Raw genomic sequence first — 20193 nt, 5'->3', positions numbered from 1 at the left:
GTGTTTGTTTCTGGACACATCGCTGGAGCCCATCTCGGCTGGGACAGAGAGCCAGCAGGGACAACAAGGCATTACTAGGTACACCTGGTCTCCCCGCCTGGAGCCGCTCCTGATGGGCTTAGGCACCGCTCGGCTCCTACGGGTCTCCCAAAACCACCCCCCACAGGGCCGGTTTCTATATAAGGCTGCTTTTCCAAGACAGCTATTTTGACTAATTCATATAAATGAACACAGAAAGCCAAACAAAATGAAAAGACAGAAGAACATCTCTAGAAGGAATAAGAAAAATCCCCGGGGTCCGGGGGAGGTGTACCCTAAGGAAACAAATAATTTGCCTGATAACATTTTTAAAAAATGGCCATAAGGATCTTCACACCAAACTTGGGAGTGGAATAGAGGAACTTAGGGAAAACGTCAACAAAGAATTAGGAAGTGTAAGAAAGAACCAAGCAGATCTGAAGAATACACAATAACTGAAATGAAAAACCCAGAAATCAGAAATAGATCAGCTAATACAGATCAGAGCAGTGACCTAGAGACAGACTGGTGGAAATCAACCAATCAGAAAAACAAAGAAAAAAATTAAAAACAAGAAAAAACACACATGATCATTTAAAGCACTCTAGTATTTGCATTACAGGGATCCCAGAAGGAGAAGAAAGAAAAACAAAGAAACTTTATTTAAATAATGGCTGAAAACTTTCCTAACCTGGGAAAGAAAACAGACATCCAGGTCCAGGAAGCATAGTTCCAAACGAGATGAACCCAGAGAGACCCACGGCAAGACAAAAGTTAAAGATAGAGGCATTCTTGAAGGGAGCATGTGAAAAATTAGTTACACAAAAAGGAAACCCTGTGATACTGTCAGCTGATTTCTCCAGCAACTTTACAGGCCAGAAGGGAGTGGCAGGACCTCTTTAAAGAATTTTTCATTTCGTTGAATGGACTCTGCTAACTTCTCCCTTGGAATAGACTCCAGAAGAGCCAGGTGTGATAAGCTGAAGAACCCCAACTGCTCCAGGGCTTTTACTAAAGTCTGTTTCCTGATCCTTGGGCCACACTCTGGAAAAGCTTGTGGGAAGTGTCCCTGCATCATCGTCATTCTTGCCAAGATGAAAGAGAGCCCAGGACCAGGCAGATTGGGTCAATCACTGGAAAAGGAGAATTCCAGCTTAGAATCTCTGAGCAGGTGCTGTTTTCATCCAAAGACAAAGTTCTTGATCTATTTTTTTTTTTTTTTTTTTTTAGAGAGAGCATACAAAATAGCAAGGAAGCTTGCAACCTAGAATAATTTACCCAGCAAGGAATTAAAGGAGAGAGTTTCCCAGATAAGCAAAAACTAAAGGACTTCATCATCACCATTAAACCAGATTTTCAAGAAATATTAAAGGGTCTCCTTTAAGTAGAAAAGGAAAGGTTATCATTACCAGAAATAAGAAAACATGAGGGGAAAAAACTCACAGAGACAGCCAAGTGCTCAATAAATACAGCAAATCACACATTTAAAAAGCTACTACGATGGTTTAAAGAAAAAAGTATTAAGCTCAACTCAAACTACAATAAGTACTTAGCATGTATAGGGGATTAAAAATGTAGTCCTCATAGAATATATTCTAAATGTCAATCAGCTTCAAATAGAGTGCTATAAAGAATGATATACATAAACCTACAAAAGGTACACAAAGAGAAAGCAACCTAAACAAAACACTATAAAGAAAAACAGCAAACCACAAGGCAAGAGCTCAAGAGAAGGAAGGCACAGAGAACAACTGTGAAAACAACTTAAAAACCAGGAGGAGCCCCCTGGACCAGTTTAGAAGGCAGAGAACAGGAGCGCTAGCTCCTTGGGGGGGAGTAAGGCAGGCCTCACCCACCGGCTTCTCCGTAACAGCCAAGGACCCCAAGTTAGAATGGAGCCAATGAGCTTTCCTTTCTGGAGCTTACTCACTGCACATAAACACAGTCTGATCTTACCCGGTCCCACTCCTGGAAAGCGTAAGCCTAGCAAGGTAGGAGGCAATAATTAGCCAGCAGTTTTTGACACAATTGGTTCTTTATTCTTTGGAGGTACCTCAAGATTCTCCAAAAACAATGAGGATTCAGTATTTATCAACCAAAGAGGCAGCTCTTGGGAAATGATTTTTTATTTTTTAAATATGTATTTTTTATTAATTTCAGAGAGGGAGAGAGAGAAACATCAATGATGAGAATCATTGGTTGGCTGCCTCCTACACGCCTCGAGCCCACAACCCAGGCATGTGCGTGTGCCCTTGACAGGAATCGAACCCAGGACCCTTCAGTCCATAGACCGATGCTCTATCCACTGAGCCAAACCAGCTCGGGCTTGGGAAATAGACCTGAAAATGTATGTGGAATAATAGCTTGTCCCCTCTCTCCAAGGGCCATTTCATTTCTAAGCTTTCCCCAAAACCACCAAGTCCAGGCACATGGCACTGGGCCCCACCCCCTCCTCTTCCAGTCTAGCACCCTCATCCCTGATCACCAAAAGGCATCTCGCCGGCCTCCATCTCAAAAACATCCAAACCAGTGCACTCATGGTTCATGCCGGAGGTTTTTTTGTTGATGTGTTTGTTTGTTTGTTTGTTTAAGAGCCTGTAGTGTTGAAGCTCCACAATTTGGAAGGTCATTCCCCGCCGCGTCTGCCAGGCCTGGCGGCGAGCACCGGGCAGCCTGAGCCAGTCTTTCCGTGGAAGGCAGAGCACCCAGCTGTCCCGCTTGTGGAAAAGGCAAGTGTGAGCGGCAGTTCCAGTTCAAAGGGCAGAGGGCGCACAGCTGCCATGTATGGCCCATGAAGACACTGGCGGGGGAGAGAGAAAGCAGGCCCATCCCTCTGGCAAACAGGACAGAAAAGAGGAAGAGGAAAATCAACAAAGGAAATGGAATCAGGGAGGAGCAGGCATGGTGCGTTCCATACAGCATGTGTTCTTCCCATAGTGGTCTCGCCCAGGGTCACCCCCACCCCCACTCCCACCTCCCCACCCCGCCTTTCCTGCCGGGGCCAATGTGCCTTCCATACAGGCCAGGGCTTCAGTTCTGGCAACTGAAGAATCTGAGAAAGGGCTGAGCTGGGAAAGGCTGGAGTTTTCATCCAAGGCAATGGTGCAGACAATTAACAGACCGATACACAAACCCTGCAGGAAGCCAGAAAAGAGCTTTTTTTTTAAAGTACAAAACACCTTTCCGGGGAGAAGAGAGTCCCAGGGCCCCAAAGGCACTGCCAGTCGGCTTTAGCAGGAGCATCCACCCGGGGAACAGTGAAACGGGAACCCCGATCAACCTGAGATGCCAACCCAAGTCCCTGCTTCGAGAAGCCACCCGAACCCCTGACCCACAGCTGTGGTACCCCCCGAGTCGGCGGGTTTCTAGTCCAGCCTGGCCAGCGTCCTTTTTCCGCCAACCAAACCACCATGCATTGAAATGACCACAGTGATACTTGGCAATTAGATGTCTAAGACCGACGATGTCAGAACTATGACAGGGCACAGAGACACACACAGGATGTTACTAACCAAAGGCTGCCTCTAGTGCATTCTTTTTCCTTCAGACAAGAAGAAATTACTTTAGAGGTACACACATATTTTTTCCCTGATATTCAAAATCCTTTACGAACTAGCCATGCCCAGTTCTGCTGAACCCTTTAAACAAAAGAAGAAAAGGAAAAGAAGCCACAAACAGGTATATACTTCTGCTATGGGCTGACCAGCTCCAAGGACTCTCACTCTGAACACAGCCATTCCCCAACATAAGGCCAGAACCTGACCAAACCCAAAAGTCCACAGGGTTAGACACCTCGCACGTCACAGATCCAGGAGAGCAGAATATCAGAACGCCTCACTGCACAGATGGATATTCTTCTTGAGGTTCTTCATAACTTCTGATCTCTTTTACTTTTGTCAACAGTTGCTTTCAAGTTAATATTTTTTAAGTCAACACGTTTCTACCCTGTGCCCCTTGGCAAGGCAGAAGCCCCTTGAGGAGGCAGAAAGGGCAACATTTTGACGTGGTGTCCAGAGGAAGGGAGAGGCGATTCTCCTGTGGTGACGTTCTGAGCAGACGTTCGACGCACACAAATGTGCCAGTTTCATAAATAATGTTTGTTTTGGTTTCAACACCTCGGACAAGACGGCTTCCAGATCCTTCCCACCCAGGTGCAGCTGACCAACTTTCCACAGGATGCCAGCACGCTGGGAAACCGGTTTTACCTAAAAGAAGAGGAAGAGTGAGTCAGTGCCTTCCTGCAGAGCCCCAGACCCATTCTGGCTCCTCTCTAAACAGTCTCCATCCTGTAGTCACACTCCCCAACCACAGGACCTTTGAACGTGCTGCTCTCTGGATGGCGAGCTCCATTCCTCCAAGTAAGCCCTCCCCTTCCCTCAGATCCCAGCTTGGGATCCTTTCTTAGTTCCCCACACGGACCCCCTAGGCCACCACCTCTTTTCTCTTTGGATCCCTCCTTCCTAGTGCTTCTATAGCTGTTTATGCCAGAGCTCAGCAAAAGATAGAAATGCTGCTTTCTCTCTCTCTCTCTCTCTCTCTCTCTCTCTCTCTCTCTCTCTCTCTCCCCTCTCTCTCTCTCTCTCTCTCTTTTTACGAATAAAAGATTCTTAGGCAGCCCTATAAACTGCACGTGTATATAGAACTGAATAAGTCAGACTCACTTAGTAATAAATTTCATTGCCACACAGACATCCTGTTCGCATAGGCTCGCTCCTTACAGACATGAAGCTTAAATAGTCTTTTAAGATGTGTGATACCATAGCTGAGAACTGCCCCCAAGTGCCAATATTGCTTTTCAAACAAAATCGCCCCGTGAGATGCCCACTTTTGACACATGCGCTCAGCATTATGCAAGGAGCAGGGCTGGCAGAGCTTTATTCCAACTGGTTTGGGGATGCCCTGATGCTGTTGCAGGCCCAGGTCGGATGCCCCAGCATCTGTGGGGAGCCTGCAGGTCACCGTGTACCCTCCGACTCCTCCCAGGCCTCAGAAGCCCAGAATATCCATCGCCTCTGCAGTCCACATACTAATGCTCTGAAGAGTTTCGCTCCCATCCTCAGAAAATGAGGTGGGCACATGGGCCTTCGAGCCCAACCACTCAAGCAGTCCCTGCCCTGAGTGTGCTTTGCAACTGAACCCCGGGCCTCAGTCAAGAAATAAGCAAGTCAAGTCTGTTTTCTCCTACTCCCAGCCTAGTTTCCAGGGTCCCCTTGCAGCCAACAGCCACCAAATGCCTTTTGTTCCAAAGACAAGATGCCAGGCATGGCCTCCAGTGAGGCAACGGAAATCTTATCAGTTTCTAATTAAACTCCCACAGGCAGCTCTATCCACAAGAGGTGGGAGGCAGGCAATTTTAGAACACATACCTGCACCCCACAGGCACATTTTTTCCAAACCTAAGGAGCAAAGGAGCAGGGGCCTCCCTCCTGGGGGAAGGCAGGGCTGGCAGGAGCAGCGTGTTCTCCAGGCACCATACCTTTGGGCAGCATTTGTCACACTGCCGATGCCACCTACCAGGCAAGCGGAAGAACAGCATCTGCTTGCCTTAGGGGACGCCCAGAGGGTGTCAAAAAAGTCTCCTGTAATAAAGCAGGGATGCAGACAGACCCAAAACATCAGCCACAACTGCATGCGAGGCCAACCAAGCTCAAAACACATGCAACCAGGATTCGCTCATCTTTTGAAATACGGAGCCATTTCAAAACCTCCGGGTTCTCTCTGTACTCTGCATAGCCACCGCTTCCCCTTTTTAAATTGGCCTTTTTAAAAAATATATTTTTATTGATTTCAGAAAGGAAGGGAGAAGGAAAGAGAGAGAGAAACATCACTGATGAGAGAGAATCATGGATCGGCTGTCTCCTGCACGCCCCCTACTGGGGATCAAGCCCACAACCCGGCATGTGCCCTGACAGGGAATCAAACCGTGACCTCCTGGTTCATAGGTGGACGCTCAACCACTGGGCCACACCAACTGGGCTTAATTAGCCCTTTTAAGTACAGAGTTGGAATCTCATTTCTACAGGTTCCCCCACCACCACCAGCACTTCCGGCCCTATACTTTGGAGGTCTTATCTGATGGATTATAAGATCCCAGGGATGGGAGCCTAACAAGAAGGCTACTGCAGCCTCGCCTGCCTGCCTGCCTTCTCTCCATTTCCTGCCTGAGAAGCTAAGTCGCAAGATAGCATCAGGACTACACATGTCTAACAGTAAGAGCCAGGTACTGCCTGACTGCCCTGGCACCAAAAACAGGACTTTCCTCTTCGCACTCACTCATGAAATCACCCAAGGTTACAATCCAGCCACATCCGTTTTAAATGTACTATTTCCCAGAGAAAAAGACAAAGAGCTGTGAACAGATGATCACGTGTAGACAAGGAAGTTCTCAAAATCACTAAACTGAACATAAAATTGCCCCTGAAATTCGTGTTCTTTTCAAACATATTGACCTGAAACGTTGTTCGTGATGTGCCTGCTGTTCAGGTGAAAGATGTTCCAAAACAGCATGTATGACATGCTCCTATTTCTGTACAAAAGGAAATTCCACGTGTGTACTCACACACACTCTAGTGGTTGTTGCGAAGCAGTGAGATTACAGCTCATTTTATTTCCCCTTTTGCTTATCTGGAATAAGGATACACCTGTGATACGGAAGGCCTCTAAGCAGCCTCTCTAAATGGTCAGTTGTCTCTGAGCCTGAGCACTAGAGCGGTCTCGTGTCTAAGTGATTCACTTCAAGTTCACTGACATCTTGATGTTACTTCAGCCATGAACAGCACAAACTTCTAATGGGAACTACTCGAAGTCCAGTTCTTCCCAACACACAGGGAGGCAGGCTAGTGCCCAGCCGAGATAAGGAAAGCCTGTGGGAGGCAGCTGAAGCAGATAAAGTTACAGAGTAAACATTCCAGGAAAGACAGCCTGAAAATGAATGACTAAATATTCAACAGAAGTTAGGGGGAAAGAAGAGAACACACCCAAAGAAAGCTTAAGGAAGAGAAGCAGAAATCAATTGAAAATGGCTATATAATAGAGAGGATCAAAGAAGCTGAATTTTGTTCTTTGTATAGGCGAGTAAAATTAAACTTCCAGCAAGCTGGATCAAGAAAAAGGAGAAAAGGCAACTGTAATCAATGTTAAGGATAAAAAGGGACCATGACCACACATGTTACAAAGATGAAAAAGATGAGAATAAGAAAATGTTGTGTGCCCAAACGGTGTGGCTCAGTAGTTGAGCTTCAACCCACACACCAAGAGGTCCCTGGTTCCATTCCCAGTCAGGGCACATGCCAGGGTTGTGGGCTCAATTCCTAGTAGGGGATGTGCAGGAGACAGCATATGGATGTTTCTCTCTCATCGATGTTTCTCTCCCTCCCTCCCTCTCTTTCCTTTCACTCTCTAAAAACCAATAAAAAAAACTTATTTTTAAAAAAAGAAAAATGTTGTGAACAACTTTAGGACAACACATTTGAAAACTTACATGAAAGAACAAAATACAACCCATCAGAACTGACCCAAGAAAAAATAAAGACTAGATAGTCCTATAATTGTTCAAAGAATTGAACATCAATAATTTTTTAAAAATCTTTGCACAAAGAATGTATCAGGCTATTCCCGGCAAAGGTAACCAAATAGAGTGGCAGTTTTTATTTATTTCGGAGAGAGGAGAAGGAGAGAAACATCAATGATGGAATCACTGATCAGCTGTCTCCTACACGTGTCCTACAGGGGATTGAGCCTGCAACCTGAGCATGTGCCCTGACTGGAATCTAACCATGACCTCCTGGTTCATGGGTCAATGCTCAACCACTGAGCCACACCGGCCAGGCCAGACTACCAGCCTTTAGACAACAATACTACTTGTATCAATGCACTCAAGAAAGGGCCCCCTTTTCTACCTTACACTCAAGGAAGAGCCTGCATATAGAATTTCTGGACAGACTGATTACTATATTTCTTTGTTGAGGAATTTTTTCTTACTTAGTGAGATCTGAAACTACCACAAAAATGGCTCAGTGTATCACAGAGCCCACAAAGTGATTCTGGTCACCAAATATGGATGAAATTATTTTATTCGTTGGCTCAGAATCCAAACAGCACGTTGGTCCACTTAAACGATCAAATGCTCTTACTGTACCATACCCACTGGCCTGCGGGTGCAGCAGACCCTTTTCATTGTGACTAATGAGGAGGACACAGTTTTCTTCCCATTGTGTGTTATTTCTGTGCATTGAATGTGAGGCAGATAAAATGGCTTAGCAATAAAATCAGTACCATCACTAACTTTCTTATGTGTATATTATTTTGTAGTATGACTATTACTTATTCTTCTCAAAGGGTGCTGCTCTTCACCAAAACTGTAAATTCTAACTAATGATTTGTTCCCCTTCCTCTGCTATCTATAACCAATCTGTGTTTTGCTTGTGTCTCCTCGGTGGGATTCATTGACAAACTACTTCCAATATGAGTAAAGTATGTAAATATGGTAACAGTCATTTTTTAAGGCATAGAGTACAAGAAAATAGTATTTGTAAAGCAGATATGTCTCAAAATATAAAATACCTGAGAATAAGGAATAAAAATTTATAATTCATTTATGGATACATTTTTTAAATTACTGAGACATTTTTGAAAATATCTAAAAAAAATGGAAAGTCATTTCATGTTCATGAACTGAAAAAGTCAACATAAAAGGGCTGATTTTCCCTAAACTGATCAATAGAGTCCATACAGCTCTAATCAAAACCCCAAATGTTTTGCTGAATCAGAAGAGCCAAGGCTAAGTGGCGCCAAGGAGAGGTCAGGGAGGTGTGGGAGACTTCCCTGCCAGGTGGGAAAGCTGTGTGTGATGGTCAATTTCATGTGTTGACTGGTCACACGGTGCCCAGATATCTGCTCACAGATTATTCCGGGCAAGCCTCGGAGGGTGTTCTGGATGAGATGAACAATTACATGCATAGCCTGAGTAAGGCAGATTGCCCTCCCCGCTGCGGGTAGGCCTCACCTAATCCGTTGGAGGCCCGAATAGAGCAAAAGGCTGAATAAGGAGACTTTGCTCTCTCTACTTGACGGTTTTTGAGGTGGGAGATTGGTCTTCTCCTGCCTTGGGACTGGAACTTACACGGTGGGCTCTCCTGGTTCTTGGGCCTCCATAATAAATCTCTTTATATATAGGTATAAGATTATTGTCTCTTGTTTCTCTGGAAAGCCCTGGTGGCGGGGGGGAAAGCTCAGGATTGGGTTCAGTCTGGATCTGTGTCTCACCTTTGCCACTGATAACTGAGACCTAGGGCAAGCAACATCCCCTCTCTAGACCCCTGAGCCGTCATCTCTAAACTACATTCACCCAGCTCCCACTCTGAGAATCCTCCATAGCTGAAGTCTATCGCCAAAGGATCCGAAAACCACCCTGTACTCCTGAAGTCACCACGTCACTCCGACCTTCCTGCAGGCTGCCTTGAGGAAGCGCACCGGGCTCAGAGCTCATCCGTGAAGTCCCCACAAGGAGTGGCCCCCATGCCCACCCCATGCTCTCGGGAATCCATTTAAGAGGCTGAGAAATGGCCATTTGTGTTCACGGTGACTGCAGATGGGGCTGCTCAAACCAAGTCCCTCGCAGCAAGCACATGGCCAACTGCTTGTCTGAAATGCCGTCCCCCCTTTCCTCCTGTAAAGCTGATGTTTCAGTGTTCACATTTGGGGAAAGTGAGGAATAATAACCCTTTATCTGTAAGTATTCCCTGCTGGCTATCTGGGTGCTGTGTAGGGATCAGAGCAGCTCCCCCCATAAGCAGCACATCCCACGGTCAAACACTTGAACAGAGAACAAGGACCCACGCCTGGCCTTGCGGGGTGTTCAATGGTGAACCCTCTCACCGCCCAAGCCCGGGAGCCCAGGGCAGCTGCTGTCCCCACCCGCACCTGTATTTGATGTCAAATACTGTGGAGTCTTCATCTTCATCATCCTCTTCATTCAGCGGGGCCATTTCCACGCGCTCAGCCGGGGTGGTGATGATGTCATATTTGCGGGTCTTCTTCAACCTCTTTCCAGACCTGGAAGAGAGGCACAATCCTGAGGACTCCACCATCCCCCGAGGCAAACCACGCACTGTCCCCAGCCTGGGTTCCAGAGTCTGGGGAATACCCCAGCTCCTGCGCTTTCAGCCATGGGACCTCGGACACGTTCCTGACCTCAATAACCCTTGTGGTTCTCACCCACAAAACAGAGATGATTAAAGCTTCCCTGAGCACTGGCAAACCCAGGAACCAAGAGAAATAATAGAAAATCCATGATGCACAAAAGACCAAAATGTTCAGAGGGCAGGATCCAGCTCTGCACTTGCACGGGCATGATGCACCCCGTCCCCTCCCTCCTCATCCCCTGCCCGGCCCTGTGGCATTGGATGGTCACTGCTCCAAGCACAGGGGGCGCAAGCTGGCATTAAGAGCACTGCCCTGGGGGCTATCACGTGGGATCTGGGTCAGAGCCTGGCCACTTCCTACCTGTGTGGGCATGGGCAAGTGAGTTCATCTCCCTAAGCCTCATAAATAAAATGTGATAAGAATAATTGTCCCTCACAGGCGAGGGGGGATGAAGTGAGATGATGCATGTAACAGGCCTACGCACAGGAGACTCTTAGTAAATATAACCAGCAAATAGAAGTGCTACCGCCTCTCCTGGACAGCCAGGACTTGTGAAAATGAGTCAGTATTGTCTCCATCAGGAGGATTTACGAGGCTGCTGGGCTACAGCACTAAGCTTTTACCTCTGAAATAACAGGACCACTGCGGGCCAGAGGGAAGTGCGGAGACAAGGCCCGCGTTCTCCAGCGTCAGGCTCTCTGCGTGAAGGCGGCAGCGTTTACCGGGGAATGGCTGAGCGCCCACGATGCCAATGGGAACACCGCTGCCGTTATGAGTGCCGATGGCCTTTGCATTTATTTCTCAGTCAGTATCTGGACTCTCCCAATGCCTTGCCTTCTCTGCGCCCCTCCCTTTGCAAGTAGAGTCGATACGGCCCCCTTGCCACAATTCTTCTCCCCTGGAACAAGGTCTCATTACGCCAGGAGGCCTCAACAAAGTGATGGCGACTGGCGGTTTTCAGCAAGTGTCCTCGCTGCCTTCACGGGAGCAGGCCGGACCAGCGACGTTCTAGAAGAGACCAAGGGTCCCTCCACTGGAGCCAAAGCACACATTTCTAACAACTCAGGGGAGAAGTTCAACATTCTTTGACTCTGAAATGCAATCCTAAAGCCGGGGTGGGGGGTGGGGTTGTTTACTCAAAGGCCCATTCAACAGCTGGTCAGCGGCAGGTTCCCAGGGAGGCTGGCAGGCACCCCAGGCAGACGGAGGCGGAGGGAGCTGCGCTCCACTGACCAACTGGAGAGAGACCTTCCTTCCTCGCTCATCTCCCGCCCCCCAGGAAGAAACAAAACTAAACAAGCCCATCAGGGCTGTGACTGAAAGTTCAACTTGGGGGTATGGTGGTCAGATCCACAGACGGCACGTCTAGGGATCGGGGTTCAGATCTCGGCTCTGCAATTCCTTTGTCTCGGCTCCTCTGAGCAAGTCACTCAGCCCGACCTCTATCCAACAGGGCTCCGGCCACGGCTCCCTGAACACAGGTGTCTGTGACTTTCCAGGTGCCCCCAGCAGTGTCACCAGCGTCACCCCCCCCCCCGCCCCCCGTCCTGCAGCTGCCCCTCCGCACCCTGCTGGGGCCCCTCTGCTCCAACACCAGCACCCGGTCAAGCGAAATGACCCCCACAAACCCCAGAGCCCCAGAAGCACAGAAACCAGTGAAGCAGGCCTGGCGTGGCATAAACATTAGAACAAACACGGTGACGTTGGCCATCTGGCAGCCAACTCTCTGTCTCGGGGGCCAAGAGACACAAAGGGTGGTGCTCACAAGCCCAGCCGCCGCACCTGGCTGTCACGTGGGGCAGGGGCCCAGCGTTTCCAGATATTTCCACTCGTCAGGAAAAGCAGGAGACTCCCAATGTCTAAGTGTTCTCAGCTGCCCGGTTAAAATCACTGTGCAGATCAGAACAGAACCACAAACACTTATCTGTGGGCCATCAGCTTGCAGCCTCTGACTCCGTTCCCTGGCCATGGTGTACTGGTCACGCGTGCCAAGCATGAGTGACACTGAATAATTCAGCTAAAACCATGAGGCCGGAGAGATGGGCTGTTCACAAGGTCAGCCAAGGTGCCGCCGCTAATTATACAACCTCGGTGCTTCCCTCCCCTCGTGGGCACTGTCTGTCCCCTCGGGATTAATAAAGTGCTACCTCGTTGATTGAGTCCAGCACCTGTGTCTAGCACACAACACACAGTGTGTCCAGTGGGATCACGCAACACGGGCCAGGCAGCCACACAAAGCTCAGTTACAATGCACTGTAGGGCTTTCCTCCATAACACGGCCGCCTCCATCTGCTCCCCACACTGGTTTCTCTTTCCCTCTCTCAGTGCCTGAGGGCCGGACCACCTCTGGTTCTTCTAAGGTGAAATGGTCACCCCGGGTTTGACCTGTCTGAGGAGCCCCATGAGATGTGACAACAGCAATGCCCCGAGACCTGTTCCTCCAGCTCTCGTGTGTGTTTACCAAGGGCTGGCCCACTTGGTTCTATGTGCGGTGCCAGCGGAGGAAAGCCAGGCCTGGAGCGAGGAAGGCAGCCTCTAGGGGCAGCGGCAAGATGACCAGGAGACTCTTTGGTGGACCCCGGGGACCCAACACAGCCTGGAAACTGTGGTGTCACCGTGCTGGGGGGCACACGGCATAAGGGGTCCATTCGGCATCTACTTGTCCCTGGCACAGGTCAGTTCTTGCCACCACTACCCCCACTTCAGGGATGGTTACTTCTCGAAAGGAGCTCCCAAACTGTCCACCTCAAGCCCAGATGTCCAGCTGCCCAGCTCGCTTTCCCCCCCAATTCAAATCTTAGTCAACCAACCAAAAACGACCTCCTTAAAAAAGAAATGGCCTCCTGATGTCAAACAAACTCCACAGTCCCTCTCAAAGTCACAGGAAGGGACTGTCTTCCAACCATGGCTCTGGCCAACACTCCAATTTATTAAAATAATACCAATATGTGAATGCGCAATAACGAAAAAACACTTCAGAATGGCAACTTTCCCCAAATCCTAACAGTATTAAGCTTTTATATTTTCTCTTGACTTTACTTATTTTGTTTTAACTTATCTTCACTGTTGAAAGTATTACAGCTGTCCCTTTTTCTTCCCCCACTGACTCTCTCCACCCCCCACCTGCTCCACCCCCAGGCCTTCACCACACTATTGTCTGTGCCCAGGGGCTATGCATATATGCATATATTAACTCTTATTCTTATTACAAATGTCAGTACACAGACAACTTGGGGAAAGTTTGGGGATTCCAGGCTAAGTAAGAAAGTTTTCGTTCCTTTCCAAAGACCTGGCTGAGTGAAATGACTAGGTTTCCGCGCTTCCAACATCTGCAGGACACGGTGGCGTGCATCTTTGCCACCGACGCCTGTGCGACAGCTGGGCAATGTCAGATCAGCGAGAATTTGTGTTCCTCTCCATTCGCCAGGAAGCACCAAAACAAACCCTCCTTTCGGATCAGAGATTTTACAGAGCTTTTGAAATAAGAGGTGGCTGGGCATGGAGCCAACAGAGATCTGGGAGAAACGCGGCGGGAGCAGGAGAGCTGGGAGGCTCGCCAAGGCGGGGAAAGGTTCCCCAGGAGGAAAGGAAAGTTGTGGTTTCAGGTGGTGGTTTCTGACTTGTCTCCACCTTCTCTGTAAGACACCGGAAAGTCGAGTTCCATCCCCGCAGATCTCAAAGGGTAAAGTCAGACCTAAGATGCCAAAGGTACTGAGAACAGCGGCCACTGGCGTATGTGCTGTTCCTGAATCCACGCTGCCCCAGCAGACGCTCTGACATAAAAAACCAGAGGGATCAGCCCTGGCCAGTGTTGCTCAGCAGTTAGAACGCTGGCCCATGCACTGAAGGGTCTTGGGTTCGATTCCTGGTCAATGGCACGTAACTGGGTTGCAGGTTTGATCCCCGGCCCCAGGAGAGGATCATGCGGGAGGCAATCAATTGATGTGTCTCTCTCACATCAATGTTTCTCTCTCTCTCTCCTCTGTCTCTCTTCCCCTCCTTCCCCTCCCTCTCTCCTTTCCACTCTCTCTCTGAAAATCATTGGAAAAAAACATCTTCAGGTGAAGATTAACAACAACAACAACAAAATGGGGGAATGGAAGTTTTCCACTTACTAGACACGGCCTCTTAGTTGCTTCCCTTCCAGCTCCCAGAAGCAAGTCAAGGAACAACATGAGGGGTGGGGGGAACAGCTTCTCTGTGAACTGGGAGGAACTGCACGTACAAAACACACACACACACACACACACACACACACACACACACACGTACTCTGGCCAGAGGGCACTCTGCCTTCAAACTGCTGTCCCTCCTTCCAATTTTCTCTCATCTTAACATAGCTTTCCTGAATTGATTAAAATACATGAAAAAGGTATAAATGATTCTGCAGATGGCTTAATAAGTATGGGGAGAGATGAGACAGCTATTCAACCTGAACAGAAAACGCAAAACAAAGCAACGAGATATCAAATCACACTCATTTTGTTGGAAAACCTTAGCAAGTCTGATAATGCTAATGTGTTGAATATGATGGGAGAACCTGAGACCCCACCACAGGCATTGCAGATAGGAGGGTAAAACAGTATAGACTCAAGCATATCAAGTATGTGTACCCCCGGACCTGGAAATCCCACTCATAAGTGTACACCCCGATGCTCTTGTACAGGTCCTCAGGGGGACACGTCCAAGGATGCAGCAGGGAGCTGAGTGTACAGACTGGTGGAGAAATAACGAATAGATTTCCATTTTAAGGAAATTCAGGCAATGTAGAAATGTAGCATGAATAATAAAGATGTCATAAACAATCTACACATTCACGTGTAGAATGCATACACGTACATAGATTTTTTTGGCACATTCACATAAATTATTTATTTAAATGAGCTCATACTAAACATGTGGTTTATAACCTGTTCCATTTAACAACATATAGTATTATAGCAACACCATCATTTTTAACAGCCATATAGTATTCCAGTGTAAGGATTACCGTAATTCCTTTAACCAATGCCCAACTGTTGCAAACTTAGATCTATTTAAACCTTTTGCCATCAAACACAACTGCTCTGAATTCCATTGCCCGTGCATCCTTGCGTCCTCTCCTAATAATACATTTAGAAGCAAAGAGACTGTATCACAGTGAAAAATGTGTGTGCCTTAGGAATGGGATTGCTTGGCTAAAGGTTTTTTTTCCCACTGCAATACACATTCCTTGCTTCTAATTTTAACAGTTTCCTTGGATCCACATTTTTTCTGTTGTCTGGCAAAATGACTTCTTCAGGGAAAACAGACAAATAGGCCAGGACTGCCACTTTATAAACAAAAATACTGCACCCTTCCCCCCTTATCTACATCGTTAAGGAAAGGAAGGGCCACCATTCAAACCAATTCCTACCTCACCGGTTTCAGGCATCAGCCATGCATCTAGTTAGAGAGGAGATTTTGAGAATAATCAGCAAGTGTAAACTACGTAGAAGTTCAACATTCATTTGCTAAAAATATCTTTATTAGATGGCGGCTTGTGCCTGGAGCCACAGTAGGGGTTAGAGCAGGGGTGGGCAAACTTTTTGACTCGAGGGCCACAATGGGTTCTTAAACTGGACCGGAGGGCCGGAACAAAAGCATGGATGGAGTGTTTGTGTGAACTAATATAAATTCAAAGTAAACATCATTACATAAAAGGGTACGGTCTTTTTTTTTTTTTTTTTTAGTTTTATTCATTTCAGACGGGCCGGATCCGGCCCGCGGGCCATAGTTTGCCCACGGCTGGGTTAGAGAGACAAACGATGAAGGCCCAGCCCTGCTCTCGGGAGCCCTCAGCCTCCTGTGGCAAAGAGACATGTTAGCGACACTCTTGACTCACGTGGGAAACTCAAAACTCCAGTGTGCAGCCCTAGCTGGTTTGGCTCGGTGAATAGAGTGTCGGCCTGTGGAGTAAAAGGTCCCAGGTTCGATTTTGCTCAAGGGCACATGCCCGGGTTGCGGGGCTCAATCACCAGTGGAGGGTGTGCAGGAGGCAGCCGATCCATGATTCTTTCTCATCGTTGATGTTTCTCTCTCTCTCTCTCTCCCTCTCCCTTCCTCTCTGAAATCAATAAAAATGTATTTTAAAAACAAACAAACTCCAGTGTGCTCTGGGAGCACTGGTGGGCCCTGGCAGGGGTGGCTTCTCACAGGAGGCGCCGCAGGAGGCACCACAGGAGGGCGAACAGCAAGGAGCTGGCAATGTGGTCTTGGTGGCGAAGGGGACTCCAGGCAGAGGGTCAGAGTGGGCAGAACACGCAGGCCTGAGGCCACAGGCCACCTCTGGAGAACCCGTAGAAGTCCAGAAGGGCGGAACCGCGGGCAGAACCAAGACAGGGACTCAGGAGGGGGGCAAGGCCCTGGTCGTGAAGAGCCAGCTTGCCCACGTGCTAAGCAGAGGGGTGATGGCGGGAGCAGGGACAAGGCTGGTGGCAGAAGACAAGGGCTGTGGTTCAGAGACAAAGTAGGGACTCAGGGCGGGCAGAGGGCTGGCAGGTGGAGAAGTTTCCGTGGGTGGAAGGGCTGTGGGCGCAGGTGAGCTAGCCTCAGGGTGACGGGGCACAACGGCCAGGATCAGAAGCTGTCTGCTAAGAAGCTGGGCAGGGGGGGCAGGTGAGAGGGATGCCCAGCCAGTGCGGCAGGCCTTTGGGAACCTGTGGACTGAGCCTGCAGCGGAGCAAAGGGGGAAGGTCTCAGTGCAGACTATTGAGCAGTGTGATGGGGCACAGCGCTGCCTTAGCCACAGACGTGTAGAGTGTTCTAGAATCGCACAGACGACTCACTCCCTGCCCTGAGATACAACTTTCTCTCTGCCAAGGAGCCCATGAGGACTGTGCAGCACCCAGGCCCTTCCCAGCTGCAAATGCCATGAGTTGCTGACTCCATCAGAAACCAGTTCCCATCTCCATCCTGTCCACCTGGTAGTTCACCCCAAGACCGCCTTCTTGGGAAGAGGAGGCAGATCATGTCCATCCCTGGCTTCTCTCTGAAGCCAGAACCTTCTCCCAACACTCCGCACCCAAGCCAATGAGGACCCATCCCGGCCAGGCCTGAGGGCTGCTCTCCCTCCCAAACTCCCGCTCGGGGCCCTCACATCTGGCCGCACGCTGCTTGCTTTCCTCTCCCCCTCCTGGATAATAAGGAGCAGACTGGCAAAATAGTTCAAATGCCTGCTTGAAAAGTCCACCGCCTTCTGGGCTCAGCGGCCTATTTTCTGCTAAACGTTTCAAAACCCCAGGCTCAGAGTTGCTCTAGGCATCAACGTTCACTCCACCTGACCAACGAGAGAATCAGGCTAATGGAGCGTCGCTGGATGCCAGCCCAGGAGGGCTATGGAGACACGGGGCTGTCCCTAAGTATGGGAGCTGGACACTACACCCAGCCACCCAGCACAGCAGGAGAAGGGTTGTATGGAGGCTGCGCGAAGGCTAGGGCTGGGGGAGGCCAGAAAAGGAAGCCAGGGCCTCACGTGGATACCCAGGGAAGCAGCACGGGGCCAGGCCTTGGTGGCTGCGGGCAGTCTCTGCAGGTGTGAAGCAGGAATGGCCGGCCCCGGAGTGGAAACGCACAAGCCAGCACCGTGGAGTGTAGGGAAAGGAGCAAGTGACAGAGAGAAGGCTCAGGAGGCTGATGGCCGCAAGGTGCGCTGGCTTCAGTTTAAGGGCCCAGGGATGCAATGCCCAGGTAATGGCCGCAGGGAGGTTTGTCAGCAGAGGCATGGGCAGAGGGAAGGCCGGGGTCCAGAGGGGAACAATTCAACTCCCACAAGAGGGGACCAGCACAGCGAGGAACATGGCCAAAGCCAGGGCACAGGATGGTGGGGTGGCTGGGGTGCCATAGTTCCCCCTCTCCATTATCTTAGGTCCACTGCCATTTCATCCTACAGACTCACCAGGAAACACATCATAACTGCAAACCTATAGATAACTCCCTCTCCTGGTCTGGTTTCTGTTCCTGCCGCTGAAAATGCTCCCACCGGGAGAGCAAGCCCCGGGCCTCAAACCTCCAACAGCTGATCAAACACCCCAGCACACTGTGTACACTTGGAAGGGGAGGGAATGGCGTGAGTAATGATACACACACATACACACCCACATGACCCGGCAGCCCGCCCCAGGAACCGGACACATTCGGTTCCTTTCCTTCAAAGACAGGGTTTCCCAGGCACTGGGGGGAAATATGCCCCTTGCCTCCACTGTCGCCTTCTCCATCGCCCTACTCCAGGCACCTGGACATCCTTCCCAACTTCCCAGATACGTTCTCCTTGAACTTGAGCAACCTACAAAAGCCTCTCCAGGATCCCTTATACCCATGGAGCTTAAACCAACTCGGTCAGGTAGGAGCAGAGCAGAGTTGCCCGTGTCCCCCACTAACAGGAAGTACTGAGGCCACCAGGAGTCACCAAGCATCCTTGGGGCGCAAAGCACACCCCCAACAGGCCTCCTGCAGACACCCCCATATGCCCGATACTGCTTCCTTTAGTAACACGAGGAAAAAAAAGAAAAAAGGCAGGTTGGGGCTAGGGAGCCCCAGAGGAAGGAAAGGACGCAAGACTGAAGTCAGACGGACCTGGATACAAATTCTACCTCCACCCCCGAGTTGACTTGGCTAAGCCACCTTGCCTGGCGGGAAAATTTACCCTCATCTGTGAAACGGGTATAAACATAAATCCCGTGTAAGGTTATCAAAAATCGGAGCGCTGTTGTTGGTGCTAAGCATTCACAGAGGGTTCGAGGGAATTCAATATTTATTTTATATGTATATAGTTAAAAGAGGAGAAAATTCCTAAAATGTAACCAGGAAAACCAGGCGAGCGCACCACCGCGGGGCGGCATAGGGAGCGGGGTGGGAGGAGCACACCGGGCGCCTAGGGGGAGCCCAGCGGCATTCAGAGCATCTGTGCGCGCAGGTGGCGCGGACGCGGCCACGGTCACGGCCGGTAGGCGGTGCGGGTGGAGCCGCGGGGGAAGGAGAGGGGCGCCGGGACCCACCTGAAGACGCGCAGCAGCAGGCAGGCGATGAGGAAGGCGGTGAAGGCGCACGCCACGATCACGGCCGCCTTCAGGGTGGGCAGGTCGCGGAGCAGGCTGGAGATGCGGGTCACCAGGGCGTCGCCGCTGCTGTTGGAGCTGCCGCCGCCGCCCGTCACCGCCGCCGCCCCCGACCCGGTCCGGGTGGTGTTCACCGGCCGGGAGCCGGGCGCCGGGCGCTGGGGCTGCGGCTCCGCGACCACCTGGGCACGGACCGCGCGGGCAGCGGGCGCGGCCAGGAGCACGAGCAGCAGCGGCAGCAGCGGCGCGGCGCGCATGGTGCCGGCGGGCGGGCAGGGCGCGCAGCGGAGCCCGGTCCCGCACCCGCGCCAGGCCTGCCGCCGGGACTCCCGCTGCCGAGGCGGCTGCGCGGTGTTTGGCAGGAAACCGCGGCGCCCGGAAGAGCCCGCGCCGCCGCCGCCGCCGCCGCCGCCAACACGTTGCACGGAGTCATTCGACCGGCCGCGGCCCCACGTGGGCGGGGCAGGCCACCAGCCGGGGTGCGGGCTGCGCTCCGCTCGCTCACGCGCGGCCCCAGTCACGCTGAGGACCTAGAATCCCTGGAAGAAGAAGGGCCGGGCTAACATTTAATCCGACAACCCCTTTAGGAGACAAGTATTTCTCTTGTTCTCATTTAATAGTTGATGTAGGACCCAGATTGAGCCGGACTAAGAATCCAGGACTATGCGACCTGGAGGTAAGCCCCCACTCCAGGGAAGGTGGAACTCAGGCCTGCAGTGAAGTGACGCCCAATGCATTGCATACATTTCAGTATCTCCCCATTTCCCCCCCTTTCTGAAAAGTTTTTTAACTCATGGCTTCAGACATTTTGCACCTCTGCTTATGAACCGGGCTGGGATGTGCGTGTCGGCATCCATAACTTCGCTGTGGACAGCGGCTGGGGCATGACTAGTCTCCCGCCCAGACTGAAGTTCCAGACCCCAGGGAGTAACTGCTTGACTGACTGATGTGCACGCTA

At 50.3% G+C, this 20193-nt stretch overlaps 1 protein-coding gene across 3 annotated transcripts; it reads right to left on the bottom strand.

Annotated features, from left to right (window-relative positions):
• Nucleotides 1-462: 462 nt before the first annotated feature.
• Nucleotides 463-19787, bottom strand: FAM174B (family with sequence similarity 174 member B; the record flags this gene model as incomplete). 3 transcript variants are annotated; one of them, XR_013997304.1, is made up of 4 exons in its annotated part: nucleotides 463-2851; nucleotides 3705-4223; nucleotides 9940-10071; nucleotides 19176-19560. XR_013997304.1 is itself a non-coding variant. In XM_081114814.1 (3 exons), the coding sequence occupies 3 exons, from the start codon at nucleotides 19490-19492 to the stop codon at nucleotides 4220-4222; spliced, it is 453 nt and encodes a 150-aa protein (XP_080970940.1). The 3 variants fall into 3 exon arrangements, 2 of the variants coding, with proteins under 2 accessions (XP_080970940.1, XP_080970939.1); XM_081114814.1 differs by having other exon boundaries at nucleotides 463-4223; nucleotides 19176-19787; XM_081114813.1 differs by lacking the exons at nucleotides 463-2851; nucleotides 3705-4223 and having other exon boundaries at nucleotides 9891-10071; nucleotides 19176-19492.
• Between the last annotated feature and the right edge of the window lie 406 nt (nucleotides 19788-20193).

The sequence above is a fragment of the Myotis nattereri genome (assembly GCF_964212035.1).
Source record: "Myotis nattereri genome assembly, chromosome: 21".
In the NCBI taxonomy this organism is placed as follows: Eukaryota; Metazoa; Chordata; class Mammalia; order Chiroptera; family Vespertilionidae; genus Myotis; species Myotis nattereri.
Note: the sequence above shows the minus strand (reverse complement) of the source record. Positions and strands in the feature narration are given on the sequence as shown.